Here is a 20535-nt window from a genome sequence, read left to right on the forward strand (position 1 = left end):
CCACCACAAGGGCCGCTTCCATTTGGTTTTTAAATGCATGCTGGCCGAGCCAGTGTTGCTCACATTCCATGAATAGATTTTTAAAAAGCACAATGGCAAAGACAGATTTGAGTTGGTACTCATTCTTTATTACCTCAGATTTCTTCTTTTTTATTTAGAGACATAGAGTCATGGAGATGTACAGCATGGAAACAGACCCTTCAGTCCAACCCGTCCATGCCGACCAGATACCCCAACCCAATCTAGTCCCACCTGCCAGCACCCAGCCCATATCCCTCCAAATCCGTCCTATTCATATACCCATCCAAATGCCTCTTAAATGTTGCAAGTTAACCAGCCTCCACCACTTCCTCTGGCAGCTCATTCCATACACGTACCACCCTCTGCATGAAAAAGTTGCCCCTTAGGTCTCTTTTATATCTTTGCCCTCTCACCCTAAACCTATGCCCTCTAGTTCTGAACTCCCCCACCCCAAGAAAAAGACTTTGACTATTTATCCTCTTCATGCCCATTTTTCTAATCAACCTATATAGAGATGTTGTTACACACCTCTGGAACAGGCGGGACTTCAACCTGGGTTGTACTGATTATAACAGTCTGCTAGCTGGATCTCACAGAATTTGAGATTCCTGTTTCAGGTTATTAATCTAGTCCAATTAGGGGGTCCTGGCTAACAAATAGAAAGAGGAATGTCAAAGAATGTATTATTTTTTCCAGGCAAATGTCATTGTGGCAGATGTAAAACAATGGGTAAATCTCCTGACAGCTTCTGGACCCGCAGCTTTTTCAGTTATTAGGAGCCTAAAAAAAAGAAAGAGGAATGTCAGAGGTTTTGTACTTCAAGGGTTGATTCTGAACGAGGCAGTAGTAGAGACAAAACCTCTTCATGAGTGAATCATTTGGTGAACGGATTCCTGCCTGTGTGGAGCTATTTCAGTGATGACGAAAGTAGGATTCAGTTAGAACACCATCTGGGAGGCTGAGTAGTGAATGTGGATGCATTGAGCCACCTCCAATTAGCAGATACACCACAAGTGGTAACCCCGATAGAAGATTCTGTGATGGTATTAAATTTTCTCCCAGTCACAGCTGACAATATCAGACTTTGAACACAGAAAGATCCAGTCTTGTCAAAATTGAAACAACTGGTGGTGATGGGAGAAACTTAAGGGTCATCACAACTAGAATTCAAACCTTATTTGACCCAGAGAGACCAGTTCACAGTAGAGGACGGCATATTGTTATGGGGAACAAGAGTGATTGTCATGAGCAAATATTGCCACGAAGTGCTGGCTGAACTCTACCAGGGCCATCCATGGGTCTCCAAATGAAGATGTTAGTGAGGAGCTATGCCTGGTAGCCAGGCTTGGATGCAGATATGGCTGCGTTGGTGGTGCAGTGCCTAGAGTTCAAACAAGGACAAAAATTACCACCAGCAGCTCCTCCATATCCATGGTAATGGCTGAGTAAACCTCGGACCTGGTTGCATGTCGACAGTGCAAGTTCTTTCATGGGCTCAATGTTCTTAGTCATTGTAGAAACCCACTCAGACTGGTTGGATGTGCATAGAGTCCATTTGTCGAACATGGGGATGACGATAGAAAAATTGTGTGTATCTTTTTCAAAGCATGGACTCCTGGAACTGTTGGTCACAGATAATGGACCATCGTTTAACAGCAAGAAATTTTGGCATTTCCTAGAGTCAAATGGAAATCGATAGATAAGGACAGATCGCTGGACTGTTAATCCAGGTGACTTGGGTTCAAATCCTGCCATGGCAAATGGTAGTATTTGAATTCAATAAAAATCTTCAATTAAGAGTCTAACGCTGACAATGAATCTATTGCTGATTGTCGTAAAAATCCATTTGATTCATTAATGTCCTTTAGGGGAGGAATCTGCCATCCTTACCTGGTCTGACTTATGCATGACTCCACAACCATAGAAATGTAGTTGACTGTTAATTGCTCTGTGGACAGTGGGGATGGGCAATAAATGCTGTCTCGCCAGTGACACCTTCATCCCATGAATGAATCAAAATAAACACGATGCTTGGAAATGAGGTGGGCCAAGTGTCAAAGAACAACACAGCACAGGAAGGGGACTTTCAACTCACCAAGACTGCGCTTCCACATGTTGCCTTCCTAAGCTAAAAGTCTTTAGCCTGTAGGCGATCAATATTCCTCTATTGCCTGCTTATTCATATATCTGTCAAGATTCCTCTTAAACGTTGCTATTGTATCTGCCTCCAATACCTCCTTTGGCAATGCATTCCAGGCACTTACCATTTGCCTCTCACATTTCCCTTAAACTTCCTTAAACCTATGTCCCCTAATAATTGAACTTTCTACCATGGGAAAACGATGATGGATATCCATTCTATACACACCTCCTAATTTTGTAAACTGTTGTCAGTTCACCCCTCATCCTTCAATGTTCAAGTGAAGAAAGTTAAGTTTGTCCAATCTCTCCTCATAGCTGATGCTCTTCAAACCAGGCAATATCCTGGTAAACTGTCTCTGTACCTGGTAGTGTGGCAACCAGAAGAGTACACATCATTACAAATGTCACCTAACTAAAGTTAGTAGGAGAACATTTAGAGATGGTGATCATTGTATCATAAAGTTCAGGTTGATTTTGGAGAATTACATGCATCAATCCAGAATTAAGAAAAATTAATTGGTGGAGAACAGGCTTTATTGGGACTAGAGCAAACTTGAGTAGGATTGATTGGAATAATGTTGGCAAGAAGATCAGCAACTGAACAATGGACCACCTTCAAGGATCAGATCATGCAGGTACAGTTGAGATATACTCCCTTTAATGCAAAAGGTGGGATAAACAAATCCAGAATTCCCTGGATGACCACAGAAGTAGAAATTAATGAGAAAGGAAAGATGTAAAGCAGAAAATACACCTGAGAATCAGAAATACTGTAGGTCACAGTCTGGGAATACGGGGCAGGCCATTTAGTATTGAGATGAAGAAATACTTTTTTTACGTAGAGGGTGGTTAACGTGTGAAATTATTTACAGCAATATTTTATTTCATTCTCTACTGTGTGTTGAAATGCCGTGGTGCATTAATGTAGGAATGTTGACACTGATACGAAGTAGAAAATGTTGCCTTCACTGAAAAATACCTAGTGAAGCTGATGCAGCATTTTCTGTCTTCTGCAGATAATGTGGTTGATGCCTCAGTTTTCTGATGGGTTTATAAATATCTCTGCTACTGCTAAAGAAGCATGGACTTCCCATTTACTCTTCTATTGATTGACATTGTTTAATATTTTGTGGGGGTTTTGAGAGGAAGAAAAAAAAGTAGAAGTAACTTCTGTATATCAGTGTGAAAAGACGAGAAGCAGCCAGTGAGAAAGGAGAACAACTGATGATGAGTTCTCTCTACATTTGGCTTTCCACAGTCCTGCTGTCGGTCTCGGTGCAGGGTTCCAGTAAGTGCTTTCTGATGCTAACTGTTCTCTAGTCCCATTTTGTTAACATGTAATTGCTGTTTTCTGGATCTACTAACTTATTTATGGTGTCCAAAGCCTCGTATTGTCTAGCACAATGTGTCGTGGCCTTTACCACAGTTTCTAAACTGGAAGAAGTGTTTCCCTTACTAAAGAATATCAAAAAAGGATACAATTAATTAACTAAAGCTACAAAAGCAATATCAAATGAGCACCAAGTCAGACAGTAGAAGCAGAAACATAGAGAATCAGAATAGGAGGAGTTCAGTCCGATCTTTCAGCCTGCTCTATTATTCAATATGATCATGGCTGATCCTCCAATTCAGTACTTTCTCCCCCTACCCTTTAGCTCAAAGAACTATATCTATCTGCTTCTTGAAAACATTCAATGTTTTGACCACAACCATTTCCTGTGGCAGAGAATTCCATAGGCTCCCCACTCTCTGGGTGAAGACATTTCTTCTCAGCCCAGTTATAAATTATCTGCCCCGTATCCTTATACTGTGACCTAAAGTGATGAGAGCTCTCAGGCTGCAGGGGAGAAAATCATGCTTCGGGCACAGCCATTGCAGAGAGACGCTAACTTGCTGAGCTAATTAAGTTTCCTGTTACTGTGGATGTACATGAAAATCTGCTTAATCAAAACTGAATTCTGCTGAGAGGCTGACCATTCAGATTTACTGAATGATGTGAAGTGCTGTTTTTACGAGGCAAATACAAATTAAGCAACTACAGAAAATGTGAGTACAATAGAGACACAGCATACTTTAGTAAAGGAATGAAGGTAGAGGTTGGGGTTGTTTTCCTTGAAGGCTGAATGGTGTCATGGTTGATTTATTGTTGTCACATGTATTAAAATACAGTGAAAAGTATTGTTTTGCATGCTATACAAGCAGATTGTAACATCAAAAGTACAACAGGGAAGCAGAGCAAAGCAGAATGCATTCAAGAGTGTAACAGCTGCAGAGACGGTAGAGAGAGCGATCAGAATTAACATTTGAGAGCTCTGTTCAAAAGTCTGATAACAGTGGGGAAGAAGCTATTCTTGAATCTGATTGTATGTGTATTCAAATTTCAAATCTTCTGCCTGATGGAAGAGGGTGGAAGACAGTCTAACTAGAATGGAAGGGGTCTTTGATTGCGTCGGTTGCTTTCCTAAGACAGCAGGAAGTATAGACAGAGTCAATGGATGGAAGGCTGGTTTGCATGATGGACTGCACTATGTTAATGACTCTCTGTAGTTTCTTGCGGTCTTGGGAAGAGCAGTTGCCATACCATGCCGTGATGCATCCAGATAGGGATGCTTTCTAAGGTGCATCTCTACAAATTGGTGCGAGTCCTTGTGGACATGCCAAATTTCCTTAGCTTTCTGAGGAAGTAGAGATGTTGTCATCCTTTCTTGACCATCGCGTTGACATGGCTGAACCAGGACAGTTTATTGGTTATCATCACTCTCAGGAAGCGGATACTCAGCCATCTCTACCTCAACACCATTAATGCAGACAGGGGTGTGCCCTTCACTCTGCTCCTGAAGTAATGATCATCTCTTTCATTTTGTTGACATTGATGGAGAGAACTGCTGTCTCTATAACATGCTGTTAAGCATTCAGTCTCTTTCTCTCTCATCATTGTTTGAGATCCAACCTACAACAATGGAGTCATCAGCAAACTTGTAAATGGAGTGGGGTGGAATTTGGCCACATACCCGTGAGTTTATAAGGAATATGGGAGGGGGCTGAGTATGTAGCCTTGCAGGGCACTAGTGTTGAGCATTGTGATGGAGGAGGTTTTTTTTCAGATTAGATTCCCCACAGTGTGGAAACAGGCCCTTTGGGCCAAAAAGTCCACATCGACCCTCTGAAGAGTAACTCACCCAGACTCTTTTCCCTCTGATTAATACACCTAACACTATGGGGAATTTAGCATGGCCAATTCACCCGACCTGCACATCTTTTGGTCTGTGGGAGGAAACCCATCGAGACACAGGAAGATGGTGCAAACTCCATGCAGTCACCTGAGGCTGGAATTAAACCCAGATCCCTAACACTGTGAGGCAGCAGTGCTAACCTCTGCGCCACTGTGCCCCACTATGTTGTTGTGTATTCTTACTGATTGTGGTCTATGGGTTAGGAATTCGAGGATTCAGTTATAGAAGAGGGTGCTGAGACCCAACTCTTGGAGTTTAGAGATGGGTTTGTTTGGTGTTGAAGATGGACCTGTAGTCCATAAGTAGGAGCCTGACCTAGATGTACAAGCTATCCAGATGTTCCAGGGATGAGTGTAGGGCCAGAGAGATAGCATTGGCCGTGGACCTGTTGCTTTGGTAGGTGAATTGCAAAGGATGAAGGCAATTTGGTTGGCTGGAGTTGATGTGAGTCATGACTAACCTCTTGAAGTAATTGATAGCTATCGAGGTCAGAGCCACTGGGTGGTAGTCATTGAAACAGGCTACATGATTTTCTTTGGTACTGGGATCATGGTGGTCTTCTTGAAGCAGGTGCAGACCTCAGATTGGAGTAAGGAGAAGTTAAAGCTCTCTGCAAATACTCCTACCAGCTGATCTGCATAGGATCTGAGTGCACAGCCAGGCCAGTTGCTTTCCATGGGTTCTATCACAAGAATTCTGATGCAATGTCTGCAGAGGTGACGGTGGGTACAGGTGCATCCAAGGCTGTTGAGATAGCTGGCATCATTTCACTGACCTTCTGTTCAAAGAATGTGGAATGCAATGAGCTTGTAGGGAAGGGGTGTACTGTTGTTTGTGATCCTGTGTGACCTCACCTTGTAGCCTATTTATTATATTGTGTAAGCCTTGCACTATAGGAGTCCTTGTGATTGTTCTGGGTCCCTCAATCTTAGTTTGGCATTGTCTCTTGGCATCTCTGATGATCTTACGAAGGATTTCCTGCATAGGTCAGGGTTGTCCGACTTGTATGCCTCATTCCTGGCCTTCAGTAGGGAGTGGACCTCTTGGTTCATCCATGGTTTCCAGCTGTGGAACATTTGGAGTAATTTCTTTATTTCTAATGTCTTCTATATACTTACTAATGAAGTCTGTAATGGCAGGGACATTTCTGTTTAGGGTAGCCACTGATCTCTTGAATATGGATCTCTCCACCAACTCTAAGCAGTCCCGTGGAAGCTCTTCCATTGCCTCAGAGCAGCACTGTACTGCTTTCTGTACTGGGTCCTCACACTTCCATTGCTGCTTGTAAGCTGAGAGGAAGAGCATCTTGTGATCCAATTTTCCAAAATGCAAATGGGGAACGGAGTAGTAGGCACCTTTGATGGTTGTGTAGCAACGGTCAAAGACATTCAAACCTCTGGTGGGGGAGGAGATGTGTTGATGGTATCTTGGTAGCACATTCTTGAGGTTGAAGTCACCGGCTATGATGAACAAGGACACGGAGTATTCTGTCATAAAGAGTGTTTGTAGCTTTGTATACTTTGTGAAGTGCACTCTCTGCTTCTGCATGGGGTGGGATGTAGACTACTGTTAGGACAGCGGAGGCAGTAGGGAAGACACTTTGCTGTAAGATATTCTAGGTCTGGGGGACAGTAATTCACAAGGGCCGCCACGCCTGTGCACCAGGAGGTGTTGATTAGGAGGCAGAGGCCACTGCAGCTTGCTTTGCCCAAGAATGCTGAGTTGTTCATTCAGTGAAAAACCCTCAGGTTGAAAGTCACATTCAAATGTAGCAGGAGTGAACCATGTCTACTATGTAAAACAGAGCACACAGCAATCTCTCTAGGTTCACCCATATTGTTCTCAGTGGTTTGGGCATTTGTCAGAGGTATCCTGGGGAGGGGGGATCTTGAAATCTCAAAGCTTCAATTTCACCTGAAGTCCACGATGTCTTCCATGTTTCCTGGATAGGTGGCTGCTCCAAATCCCCATCCTGGGCGTTAGTGAGGGAAGTCTGCAGTTCCGAGGGGGAGACAAGACTGTGAAGGATAGAGCTAGAGCAGATAGGAGGAACCTGTTTTCCTGGGAAGAGTGTTCAAACTCCAGGGGTTGTATATTTAAGCTAAATGACAGAAAGAATATAGGGAACATGAGGACAAATGCTTATATGCAGAGGGTGGGGGAATGTCTGGGGTTCACTGACTGAGTTGACAGTGGATGCTTTTAGGTGAAAATGAGGACTACAGATGCTGGAGATGAGAGTTGAGAGTGTGGTGCTGGAAAAACACAGCAGGTCAGGCAGCATTGATGCAGAGACCCTGAGCTCTTTTCAGAAAAGTACCTGAATCTGCATGTTAAGTGCTTTAAACTGCAGGGCTATTGCACGTATGCAGGAAGATGGGATTAGAAAGGGCATCTGGGGGCCATTCGGTTGGCTGAAGATGGGCTGAATAGCCCCCTTTAATGCTGTATCATTTCTATGGGTCTATGGTTCTAGTCTTTTGACCGTCCTCTTGCACCTTGTTCATGGAAGTCATTGGTGAGAAGTTTAAGGTAAGACGTCTTGTTACCCATTTTCAAAACTTTCAGCTCCACAATTTTGGTGTCTGTCAGGACTGTGTAATTACAATCTATATACTACAAAGTAGGCTACTCTGTCTGTGAAAATTGACACAATCTTGCAAAATGGCTGTCAGATGTTATATGACTGTTCTTGTTGATTGACTGCAGCCAGAAAGGTATTATAGAGTCATAGAGATGTACAGCATGGAAACAGACCCTTCGGTCCAACCCGTCCATGCTGACCAGATATCCCAACCCAATCTAGTCCCACCTGCCAGCATCCGGCCCATATCCCTCCAAACCCTTCCTATTCATATACTCATCCAATGCCTCTTAAATGTTGCAAGTTAACCAGCCTCCACCACTTCCTCTGACAGCTCATTCCATACACGTACCACCCTCTGCATAAAAAAGTTGCCCCTTAGGTCTCTTTTAGATCGTTCCCTTCTCACCCTAAACCTATGCCCTCTAGTTCTGGACTCCCCAACCCCAGGGAAAAGATTTTGCCTATTTATCCTATCCATGTCCCTCATAATTTTGTAAACCTCTATAAGGTCACCCCTCAGCCTCCAACGCTCCAGGGAAAACAGCCCCAGCCTGTTCAGCCGCTTCCTGTAGCTCAGATCCTCCAACCCTGACAACATCCTTGTAAGTCTTTTCTGAACCCTTTCAAGTTTCGCAACATCTTTCCGATAGGAAGGAGACCAGAATTGCACGCAATATTCCAACAGTGGCCTAACCAATGTCCTGTACAGCTGCAACATTACCTCCCAACTCCTGTACTCAATACTCTGACTAATAAAGGAAAGCATACCAAACGCCTTCTTCACTATCCTATCTACCTGCGACTCCACTTTCAAGGAGCTATGAACTTGCACTCCAAGGTCTCTTTGTTCAGCAACACACCCCAGGACCTTACCATTAAGTGTATAAGTCCTGGTAAGATTTGCTTTCCCAAAATGCAGCACCTCGCATTTATCTGAATTAAACTCCATCTGCCACTTCTCAGCCCATTGGCCCATCTGGTCCAAATCCTGTTGTAATCTGAGGTAACCCTCTTCGCTGTCCACTACACCTTCAATTTTGGTGTCATCTGCAAACTTACTAACTATACCTCTTATGCTCGCATCCAAATCATTGAATTTGGATCGGCTCAGGCTTGGAAGGCCAAAGGGCCTATTCCTGTGCTGTAAATTTTCTTTGTTCTTTGTTGTAACCACCGTGCCACCTCCAAGAGGTGACATGAATAAGGAGAAGGTAAGGGTTAATGTGAAGGATGTGAAGGGTAAGGGTTGGAGAGTCTTCAGCTTTTACTGTAACTGAAATGAAGTATCACAGCACTGGGCATCTGCAGCCACTGTGTTTGACGAGGTCAGGCTGCAATCAGAGTACTGACACCTCTCCCTTCTCTTAAGGCACGGAAGGTGAGCCAGGACTGTTCCATGATTCCCACTACCTGCCTCAAGGATGAAAATCCTGGCAATTGACTTTGTTTCTTTCTGGACAGATGCTGTCTGACCTGTTCAGTATTTCTAACATTTTCTAAACTTTTTACAAGCTTCCAGTATCCCCTGTATTTTTTCTCCTGCAAAAAGCATCATCTCCATTTAAAAAAAGAGTTGGAGTTGGCTATTCTTCCACTGTAATTCTATTTATGAGACTATCCCATGTCCTTTTATTCCCTTTGTCCCCAAAACATATTCAGTAATTGAGAATCCATGGCTCTCTGGGGGAGAAAATTCCAAAGATTCATAGAATTATTGGAAATTTGTAGCACAGGAGGCCAATCAGCCCATTGTGTCAATGCAGGTTGAAGATGAGATATCCATCCCCGCATGCCTGTACTTGGTCAATACACTGTCTCACTATTTGCTGTCCGTGCTGGGTTAATACTGCATTAACACTCTCTCTCTCTCTCCCCCCACCTTACAGATATTTCTATTAATGGTTGGTCAATGACAGTCATGGATGAAGTGAGAGCTGAGGAAGGAGGCTCCGCTGTCTTACCCTGCAGCTTCACCCACCCTGACACTAATCTCACACTCACCGGCTCTGTCATATGGTACAACCGTAAATCATTGGCTTACAATGTCATTTTTAACTGCACATATTCTGATCCAGACCATTCCCAGGGTGATGTGTGTGAGAATGTGATACAGCAGGACGGTGGGAATCGATTGAGATTTGCGGGGAATCTCAGCAACAAAGATATCTCAATAATGATGGAGGAACTGAGCCTGAAGGATACTGATCACTATCAGTGTCGTGTGGAGCTCAATATTAATAGTTTTCAAACAACGTCTCTGACATGGCTGGAAGTGGAAGGTGAGGAACAATGTTCAGATGGTGTTACTGCCCTGACAGCTCAATGGGGACAGGCTCCACCTGGTCTGGGAGCTCTTGGGTTGGGTTCTTCTCCTGGTCTCTTCCAGTTGGTCTCAGGCAGGAGGCAGTGAGAAGGAGAGAGAGAGAGAGGGAGCAGACTGAGATTTATAGACCCCTTCCACAACTGACTCTGAAACTTCCCGCAGGATCTCTCGCACTCACTCACTTGCCGTGTTCAAACTGGCTTCAGTGTTCTGAGATAGGGAACAGAGAAAACATACGGAGGGTCTCAGCCCCAGTGAGAGCACTGCTCTATCACCATTGGGTGAGGACAGAATAAATCTGAGCTCTCATTGGATCAGCATGTTTCTAAAGAGTTAGGTTTTGAGGGGAGGGAATCGATGTCATTTACAGCTCCGTTCCATTGGTTGTGCACGAGTTCTACCTGCCCAGCTGCCATTGGCTGTGAACATCATTTCTGTTACTAATTGAATCTATTGCCTCAGGATAAGATCAGGCAGTTAGATCCTGAAGAATGACAACTGATTTTATTAAAACATATAAGATTCTGATTGGGCTTGGTGGATGCTGAGAGGTCCCTCATTAACATGGAGAGGAGGAGAAACCTCTGTCAGTGTTGTTCACCTTTAAAGGTGATAAACAGCCATGAAGCTGATCTTCCCCTCACCAGAAAATCACAATTGATGTCAAAAACATTAATCTGGAATGCAAATTTGAATTAACCTGTGCTGATCGTGAATGCCACAGGGTGGAACTAGTGAAAGGTCACATTAGGAGTGATATCAGGAGATTCTCCTTCATATAAAGTGGGGTCACACAGAGGAATGTGATCCCTGGACAGAGAGAGATCAGGCAGACTGTCAATTCCTTGAACTAATTTAGAAGCCATATCAGCATTTTGCAATGGAGGGAGAGATGTTGGTTTTGAATGATGGGATTCGCTGAGTCCAATGAATTTCCTGGTCTGTAAGTATCATGTGACCAAGGATCTCAAAATGACAGGTGGGGAGACCGTTGGATCATAGAACATAGAACATAGAACATAGAAGAATACAGCGCAGTACAGGCCCTTTGGCCCTCGATGTTGCGCCGATCCAAGCCCACCTAACCTATACTAACCCACTATCCTCCATATACCTATCCAATGCCCGCTTAAATGCCCATAAAGAGGGAGAGTCCACCACTGAAATCACTTTGACTCTTGTCGAAGAATGTCTCAGATAGATCCACGAGAGACATGAGGGGAATTTTTAAATATTAGTTTTATTGTGAAGTTGAAAGAAATGTAACAAATTGAATCTGGAACTTCTGGGCACTGACCTCATCCATTCTGATGTTTGTCCTTTCCTCAGCTGCTCATGGAAATGTCTCAGTGGTGACTGGGACAGAGGGAGATTCAGTTACTTTACCCTGTATCTTCGGGAGCTGGGACTCCCACACCCTGACCACTGTTACCTGGATGAGGAAGGAGCCCTACCAACACATCGTTACATTTACAGCCCAACCACAGGGAACTTGGAAAAGTGTACACGGTGGAAATCGGTACGAGCTCATTGGGAACCCAGAGGAGGGAAATGCCTCGACCAGGATAAACCAGCTGAGAGTGAGGGACAATCACACTTACCTGTGTCTAGTGGAATACAGGTCAGAATCTGATTCTCAGCATCTGATACAGAAGGAGACTCGGCTCATAGTACTTGGTAAGAAACTGTTCAGGCATTCTTCAACTTGCCGACAGTGAAAAGTGGGAGTGTGACAGATTCTGTGAATTTTTTACAATTTGCTTTTCTGGTGAACTGAAGTATTAACCCTGTTTCTCTCCACTACCTTGGCTGGCCTGCTGAGTATTTGAAGCATTTGGATTTTTATTTCAAATTTCCAGCATCTGCAGTATTTTGCTTTTGTGTTTGAAGTTTGACTTTTTAAACATTTAATGTCATTTGATGTGCTGATCCTTTAGGTACATTCTGATGTCAGTATTGAAAGGCATTGTCACACTCAGAACATTCAGTTCAATCCCCAAACGACCCAAAATTATACTTGACATTGAGATCATCTCTTCGAGCAGGAAGGTGCTACAGCCTAATGTGTCCCTCTTGGTTACAATGAATAGTTCAATCAGTGCAAGTACATTCCCCCAGTGTCCACCTGACTGTGTGAAGCATCAGAGCCACGTGGGACCTATCCTAGCCCTGCATTCACATGAGGATTAGCAGCATAGTGCAGGAAACGTGAGGAGGGGACACTGTTGCCTGTTCTTACTCAAAACTGGAGCAGGAGCCACTTGCTACGCTTCCTGTTTTCCCAGCTGAGACCAGGTGAGTCAACACCAGATCCACGAGCTACTCTGCGAGTTGATTTAAAATATCCATCTCACCTTATACTTTGTGTCATAGAATTAAGCAGCTGCTTCTTTCAGGAACTGTCCTGATCTGTAATGCACTGTCTGGAAGTGCAGTGGAGAGAGATTCAATAAGAACTTTCAGGAGATAGTTGGTTAAATATTTGGAGGGAAGCAAATTAAAGGTTTGTGAGAAGTGAAGAGGAAGACTGATGAACTGGACTGCTCCAATTAAGAATGACCACCTTTTCTGCTTCAGGGTTGTATAATTCCACATGATAGTTCCACAGACCCACTATCTCAGAGAACATTCATCTCCTCAAAGCAAAAAGGAAGCTGGGCTGAGACGAGAGGGCAGAGCCAAAGGTGCAGTACCTCAGGGCTGGCTTTGTGAACCGGCTTCTCTGGACTTGAAACATCTCCTCACAAGCAGTTAACAAGGCTGGAAAAGATGCACCACAGAGATTTTAAAGACAAAGTTGATAGGTTCGATCGGAAGATGTGGTGAAGATGCTTCCACACGTGTGGAGACAATAATGAAGGCCATATATATATTGGAAAGTTACAGATAAAACATTATTATCTGATCTCTGGATGAAATGTGGACTTTCCTAACACATTAAATAGTTTAAATAGGATAGATATGTTGAAGGGTAAACAAGAAAACTACACATGGTCGACGGAATAGAAAGATAGACATAAGACTGAATGGGTTTGAATGGGAAGAAGCTTGTGTGGAACATAGACACTTGAATGGGCCATGTGGCCTTTTTGGGAATCCAACCTAATTCTCTGTTGTCCTGCCCCACGTTCTACTGCATGAAGGCTGGACATAATGGAGAACTAGGGCTTTGAGAGACTAGGAGGTACCTCAGAAGCTAACAACCAAGGCGTGGGGTATTGGGGTCCCACTCTGTTCAGGGTGGGGAGTGGACTGTGAACTTGGGTCAGGGACAGCACCTGGGCCATAACTTCTACCTTGTTCATATTTGCAACGAGATCCACTAGATATTCTTGATGATCCTCTCCACACACATATCCAGTACCATATATCAAAGACAGAGTTTTCAAAGATATAGTATCCCTCATATCCTCAGGACATCACAAAGTGCTTCGTTGTCAAATAAAAAACTCTGGAAGTGTAATATTTTTTATTATGTGGGGAAATACACCAGTTAGTTTCAGTTGGTTGAGAGATGAAACCTGTGCAGAACCAATAGTCCTCTGAACTGTTTTTGTTACAGATGCCTGTTTATTCCAATGCACAGCATGTGCTGTGTGGTCACTTGCACACATGGTAAGTTTGAGGGAACAATGTAATTGGCATTTGCAAGATTTCTGCGTGATCACATGCTTGGGTAAGCTCGAGGAAATCCTGGCAGGCCACCAGTAGAATTCCCTACCCTCCTTTGGAAAATGTGGAAATTTTTGGCATCGTCTTGATCAAGTAAACTGTGGTGAGGGTTAAGAACTCATCCAAAACATCACATTTCTGACAGTGTGACACTACATACCATTAGTTCACTGACTATTCAGGCTTGGTTATATGCTTACGTTAAGAGTAGGGCTTGAACTTATGGGTTTCTGACAGGGACAGGAGCACCGCCATCTGGGACAATCTGGAGAATGATTGAAAGATAAACATATCCAGGTTTGAGATATTATTAACCAACATTGTTCTTTCTATTTGACAGTGAGGAGGACTGTGTCCACTGCCATGCTAGTCATTTCCCTGGTCAGCCTCCTGCTCATCCTCATCATCATCATATTTGTTATCTTCAGGAAGAAAGAAGGTGGGTTCTGTAGAGAGTAAGGTTTAATAAAGTAGTATAATTCTGTGTTGAAATAACAGCAAATGATGACCCTGGATTAATCTTGACTCTTTGATTCACTCTTCTACTCATTTTCTGAAGGCACTGACTTTGTCTTTGATGGGTTTGGTGGATGGGGGAATGATAAGCTTTTTAATAAATATCAGCCACTCTCTGATACCTGGCTCACACATGAGCTTTCATGATGTTAGAAAGCATTAAAACTTCCAGTGTTTCAAAGGAGGTCCATTCAAATCAATTCCATAAATCTCTAATGTACCAATCCCCTTTTCACACATCCACACTGTATGGAATCTCAATAGAACAGAATGGAAGCTGAAAGCAAACATGAGAAAATCAGTTCTGTTGATTTTAAATTTCTGAAATTCTCACTGTGAGTTTCATGGTCTCACCCTCCCTATCTCTGTAATACTTTTATGCTCTTGAGCCAACCAAAATGACATTGTCCAACTTGGGCCTCTCCTACACTGCTTCCCTCTGTCCCACCACTGATTACCATATTTCCTGCTTTCAAGACTAAACTCTTTCACCTAGTTTTTAGTCACCTGTCTTAACATCTACTTAGTAGTTTGAGCTCATTTTTTTCCTGAATGTGCCCCTGTGAAGTCCCTTTGTTTTAGGTACTATACAATTACTAGTTGTAATTTTTAGGTTTATCATGTTTCCAGCATCAGAACTGAGATGGTTTTAAAATTGTTTTCATTCATTCATGGGACTCAGCTGTCACTGGTTGGGCCAGCATTCATTGCCCATCCCTAGATCCCCTTGGAGATGGTGCTACTGAGCATTGGTGATGGAGTGAATGGATGATTGTTTGTGGATGTGGTGCCAATCAAGTGAGCCCACTTTGTCCTGGATAGTGTCAAGCTTCTTGAGTGTTGGAACTGCACCCATCTAGGCAAGTGGGAATATTCCATCACAGTCCTGACTGATGCCTTGCAAATCGTTGACAAGTTTTGGGGAGCTAGGAGGCAAATTACTCATGCTGGATTCCTCGTCTCTGACTTGCTCTTGTAGCCACTGTATTTTTATGGCTAGTCCAGTTTGAGTTTCTGGTTCAATGATACCCCTTGGGATGTTGATGGTGGATAATTTGGTGATGGTAACATATTGAATGTTGGAAATAGTCATTGCCTGGCAGTTGTATGGCAAGAATATTACTTGCTACCTTTCAGCCCAAATCTGCATACTGTCCAGGTCTTTCAGCATTTGGACATGAACTATTTCAGTATCTGAGGAGTTATAAATGGTGCTGACCATTTGCAACCATCAGTGAACATCCTCAGTTCTGACCTTATGATGGAGGAAAGGTCAATGATGAAACTGCTGGTTGGGCCAAGGACTCATCCCAGAGGAACTCTTACAAAGATGTCCTGGAGCTGAAGTGACTGGCCTCCAACAACCAAAACCGTCTTCCTTTGTGCCAGGTATGACTGTAACCATTGGAGATTTTTCCCCTGGATTCCCATTGATTCCAGTTTTGCTAGGTTTCTTGATGCCACTTTTGGTCAAATGCATTCTTGAAATCAAGGACCGTCACTCTCTCCTCATCTCTGGAATTCAGCTCTTTTGTCTATGTTTGAACCATGTTTGTAATGAGGTCAGCAACTAGGTGGACCTGGATGAACCCAAAACTGTGCATTGCTGAACAGGTTATTGCTGACTGGATACTGCTTTTTGGCACTGTCAACAACACCTTCCATCACTTTCCTAATAATTGGACATCAACTATTGCTGCTTCGCCCTCGTCTCACCAGACCATAGGGGTTACTCTCATTTGTGAGAAGCAACTGGTGGTGATTTAACTTGAGGGCCATGAAACCTCAAGCAAGGGAAGAGGTTGAGGAGGAGAGTCCTTCATGGTAACCTCAAACCGGTGATGGGAATTGAACCTACGCTGTTGGCATCACAATGCAGTGTGAACCAACCATCCAGCCAACTGAACTAAACTGATTACCGGTTATCAACTAATGAGGTTGTAAATGACCTGGTTGGATTTGTCCTGCTTTTTGTGTATAGAGCATATCTGGGAAATTTTTCACATTGTCATATAAGTGCCAATAGTGTAGCTGTACTGGAATGGCTTCACTGTAGGTGCAGCAAATTCTGGAGCTCAAGTTCTCAGTATTATTGTCTGCATGCTGTTGGGGCCCACAACATTGGCAGTGTCCAGTGCCTCTAACCATTTCTTGATATCAGGTGGAGTGAATCAAATTGCCTGAAGACTGACATCTGTGATGCTGGGGATCTCTAGAGGAGGCCGAGATAAATTATCCACTCAGAACTTGTGGCTGTACAGTAGCACCCAGGACCCAAGGGGATTATGTTCCAGGATGTACCGCGGAAGCCTGAAACCCGTGGATAGGAGTGAACCCATTGATTTAAAGGGGAAACATACCTTCCTGGCAGCTCCCGGTCCCTGGTTCTGGAACATTCCCTTTAATATGTTCCAGCCATGGTAAACTGCGGGTAAGTGAAACCGGGGAAAACAATTCCGCTGATACAGGGATCGCTCTAAATATGGCTACAAATGCTTCAGCCTTTTTTTTGCATTGATGTGTTGGCCTCTTCTATTATTGAGGATGGGGATATATATTTGTGAACTTCCTCCGATGAGAGTTGTTTAATTTTCCATCATCATCAACAGCTGAATGTGCCAAGAGTGAAGAGTTTAGATGTGACCTGTTGGTTGTGGATCCTTTAGCTCCATCTATTACTTGCTGTTTATGCTGTTTGGCATCCATGTACGTATCAGCACCTTATTTTTCGGTATATCTGGTGCTGTTCCTGGCATAGCCTTCTGCACTCTTCTTTACACCAGGGTTAATCCCCTGGATTGATGGTAATGGCTATGAGGTTGCAGACTGTGTTGCTGCATGATTCTGCAGATGTTGGTGGCCTACAGTGCCCCAATATATGCTCAGTCTTGAGTTGATCGATCTGTTTGAAATGTATGATGTAGATTATCCTGAATGTGAACATGGGACTTTGTCTGTATGGTGATTGTGTGGTGATTGCACCTTTTAATGCTGTCATGGACATATGCATTTGTGGCAGGCAATTTAGTGAAAATGAGTTCAAGTATGTCTTTCACTCTCATTGTTCCTTCACCACCTGCAGCAGATCCAGCCTAGCAGCTGTGTCTTTCGGACTTGACCAGCTCAATCAGTTGCTGTGGTTCTGTTCGCCGAGCTGGAAGTTTTTGTTGCAAACGTTTCGTCCCCTGTCTAGGTGACATCCTCAGTGCTTGGGAGCCTCCTGTGAAGTGCTTCTGTGGTGTTTCCTCCGGCATTTATAGTGGCCTGTCCCTGCCGCTTCCGGTTGTCAGTTTCAGCTGTCCGCTGTAGTGGCCGGTATATTGGGTCCAGGTCTATGTGTTTGTTGATGGAGTTTGTGGATGAGTGCCATGCTTCTAGGAATTCCCTGGCTGTTCTTTGTTTCGCTTGCCCTATAATGGTTGTGTTGTCCCAGTCAAATTCATGTTGCTTGTCGTCTGCGTGTGTGGCTACTAGGGATAGCTGGTCGTGTCGTTTCGTGGCTAGTTGATGTTCATGTATGCGGATCGTTAGCTGTCTTCCTGTTTGTCCTATATAGTGTTTTGTGCAGTCCTTGCATGGGATTTTGTACACTACATTAGCAAAAACTATAGTGTACAAAATCCCATGCAAGGACTGCACAAAACACTATATAGGACAAACAGGAAGACAGCTAACGATCCGCATCCATGAACATCAACTAGCCACGAAACGACACGACCAGCTATCCCTAGTAGCCACACACGCAGACGACAAGCAACATGAATTTGACTGGGACAACACAACCATTATAGGGCAAGCGAAACAAAGAACAGCCAGGGAATTCCTAGAAGCATGGCACTCATCCACAAACTCCATCAACAAACACATAGACCTGGACCCAATATACCGGCCACTACAGCGGACAGCTGAAACTGACAACCGGAAGCGGCAGGGACAGGCCACTATAAATGCCGGAGGAAACACCACAGAAGCACTTCACAGGAGGCTCCCAAGCACTGAGGATGTCACCTAGACAGGGGACGAAACGTTTGCAACAAAAACTTCCAGCTCGGCAAACAGAACCACAGCAACGAGCACCCGAGCTACAAATCTTCTCACAAACTTTGAGCTCAATCAGTAGTGATGCTGCTGAGCCAATCAAGCAGATGGACTTTGAAGTTCCCCACCCAGAATACATTCTGCATCCCAGCCACTTACTGATCATCAGCTGATAGAAGATGCTGTGTGGTAATAATGAAAAGGTTTCCTTACAATATTTGAACTGAAGTCTTGAGGCTTCATTTTGTTTGGAATCAATGTTGAGGACTCCCAGGGCAGATGCATCCTGACTGTATGCCTCTGTGCCACCACCTATGACCTGTCCTAAGCTCCTTTTCCTCACACAACTTCATCAGTTTGATTCTCTTCTCTCAGGATATGTTTATCCTTTCTGTATAGGCTTCTTCAGATCCTTTTTCTTTTCTTATTTTCTGTTATATTACAGGTCTAATTAGTCACACTCCAGAAGATCAGATTCAAAATAACCAGAAAAATGCCTGTGCTTTCTTTGGTTCTCGTTACAATGATCTGCCATCACTATTGTACAGGTCTTTAATGCACGCTTTTTCTCTTTACTTCCTCAGCTTCTGGAATGCATTATTGAGGGGAAATGAGGTGGGGGGTGGGTGGGGGGAGATGCGGTGAAATGGAAGAGAGAAAAGACGGGGAAACTGACAGAACAATGCCTCTGGCAGTTTTTCTTTGTTACAGTTTAAATTGGATTCCTGTTTTTGCTTATCTAACTTGACCAATAATTGATTTTAGATTTGGCTATTTAGATCCTCTTGATTAAAAGGTAGACACGATGTGGAGAAGCCAGGGATGGGGTAAACTACCTAATGAAGGAGCAGTGTTTCAAAAGCTAGTGCTTCCAAATAAACCTGTTGGACTATAACTTGGTGTGTGATTTTTAATTTTGATTAAAAGGGTTTAGTATCATATAAACCTTGGTGATATTTGGATGTAGGTAGTTTATATTAATAAAGGTGATGGTTGATATCATTGATGACAGCAGTTTAGCGCATTTGGCCAAAAATTAACTAAATATTTACTAATCATTTTTATCTCTTCAGTATGTTCGCTGCTAACTGAGTACACCAGATCTTCAAAAAGGTAGGAAAATTGGCGATTGATACACGTGGTGGTAAAAATGTTGTAGTTCAGGGTTGAATCAAACATCTCTTGCTCACAGAGTGCAGCCTGTTGTTGATGATCTGTTAACGTGGTTTGACTGAGAAATAAATGATAGGATAACCATTTCTGTGCAAAACTTGCCAGCTCCAAATTGACTTGTGATCTCCCTTCCCCAAATTAACAGGCAATTCACCCTCATGTAACATTGAAATCATTGATCATTTTTGTTATCTTTTGGACACTTCGAGTTGCAATGAATTCTTTACGGAGAGAAAGATTGAAATGTTCTCATTTGCAGTGAGTGCTGAGTATAAAATGGAAATATTTGTATTTGTGAATCCTATTTTCTCCCTTGCTGTCCAAGCAGCTGAATTTCCACTGGATGGGAATGTGATTTCCTGATCATCCCCCACTTTCCAAGATTTCCATGCCCTGTAATATCCTCCAAAGTTACAGCAGATGGGAAGCCCCTGCAGGAACTTTCCCCTCACCTCCAACACCCTCCCTCCCTGCCCTGTGACTAGAGTCATAGAGTCATACAGATGTACAGCATGGAAACAGATCCATCAGTCCAACTCGTTCATGCTGACCAGTTATCCCAACCCAATCTAGTCCCATCTGCCAGTACCCAGCCCATATCTCTCCAAACCCTTCCTTTTCATATACCCATCCAGATGCCTTTTAAATGTTGTAATTGTACTAGCCTCCACCACATCCTCTGGCAGCTCATTCCATACACATACCATCCTCTCCGTGAAAAAGTTGGCCCTTAGGTCTCTTTTATATCTTTCCCCTCTCACTCTAAACCTATGCCCTCTAGTTCTGGACTCCCTGACCCCAGGGAAAGACTTTGCCTATTTACCCTATCC

General features: G+C 43.5%; 1 protein-coding gene across 2 annotated transcripts in view; it reads left to right on the plus strand.

The window, feature by feature from the left end:
- The first annotated feature begins 3354 nt into the window (after window positions 1-3354).
- Window positions 3355-20535, plus strand: part of LOC122539588 (uncharacterized) — a 48292-nt gene continuing 31111 nt past the window's right edge. For both annotated transcript variants that reach the window (XM_087974835.1, XM_043674593.2), the window contains exons 1-5: window positions 3355-3451; window positions 9870-10262; window positions 11636-11983; window positions 14319-14417; window positions 19606-19645. In XM_087974835.1, coding sequence (XP_087830961.1) covers window positions 3388-3451; window positions 9870-10262; window positions 11636-11983; window positions 14319-14417; window positions 19606-19645 — 944 coding nt within the window. In that variant the 5' untranslated portion in view covers window positions 3355-3387. The remainder of the gene's footprint in view (window positions 3452-9869; window positions 10263-11635; window positions 11984-14318; window positions 14418-19605; window positions 19646-20535) is intronic.

This window comes from Chiloscyllium plagiosum, unplaced genomic scaffold (assembly GCF_037043375.1).
Source record: "Chiloscyllium plagiosum isolate Xiang-an unplaced genomic scaffold, Cpla_swu_hap1 HiC_scaffold_2, whole genome shotgun sequence".
Taxonomy (NCBI): domain Eukaryota; kingdom Metazoa; phylum Chordata; class Chondrichthyes; order Orectolobiformes; family Hemiscylliidae; genus Chiloscyllium; species Chiloscyllium plagiosum.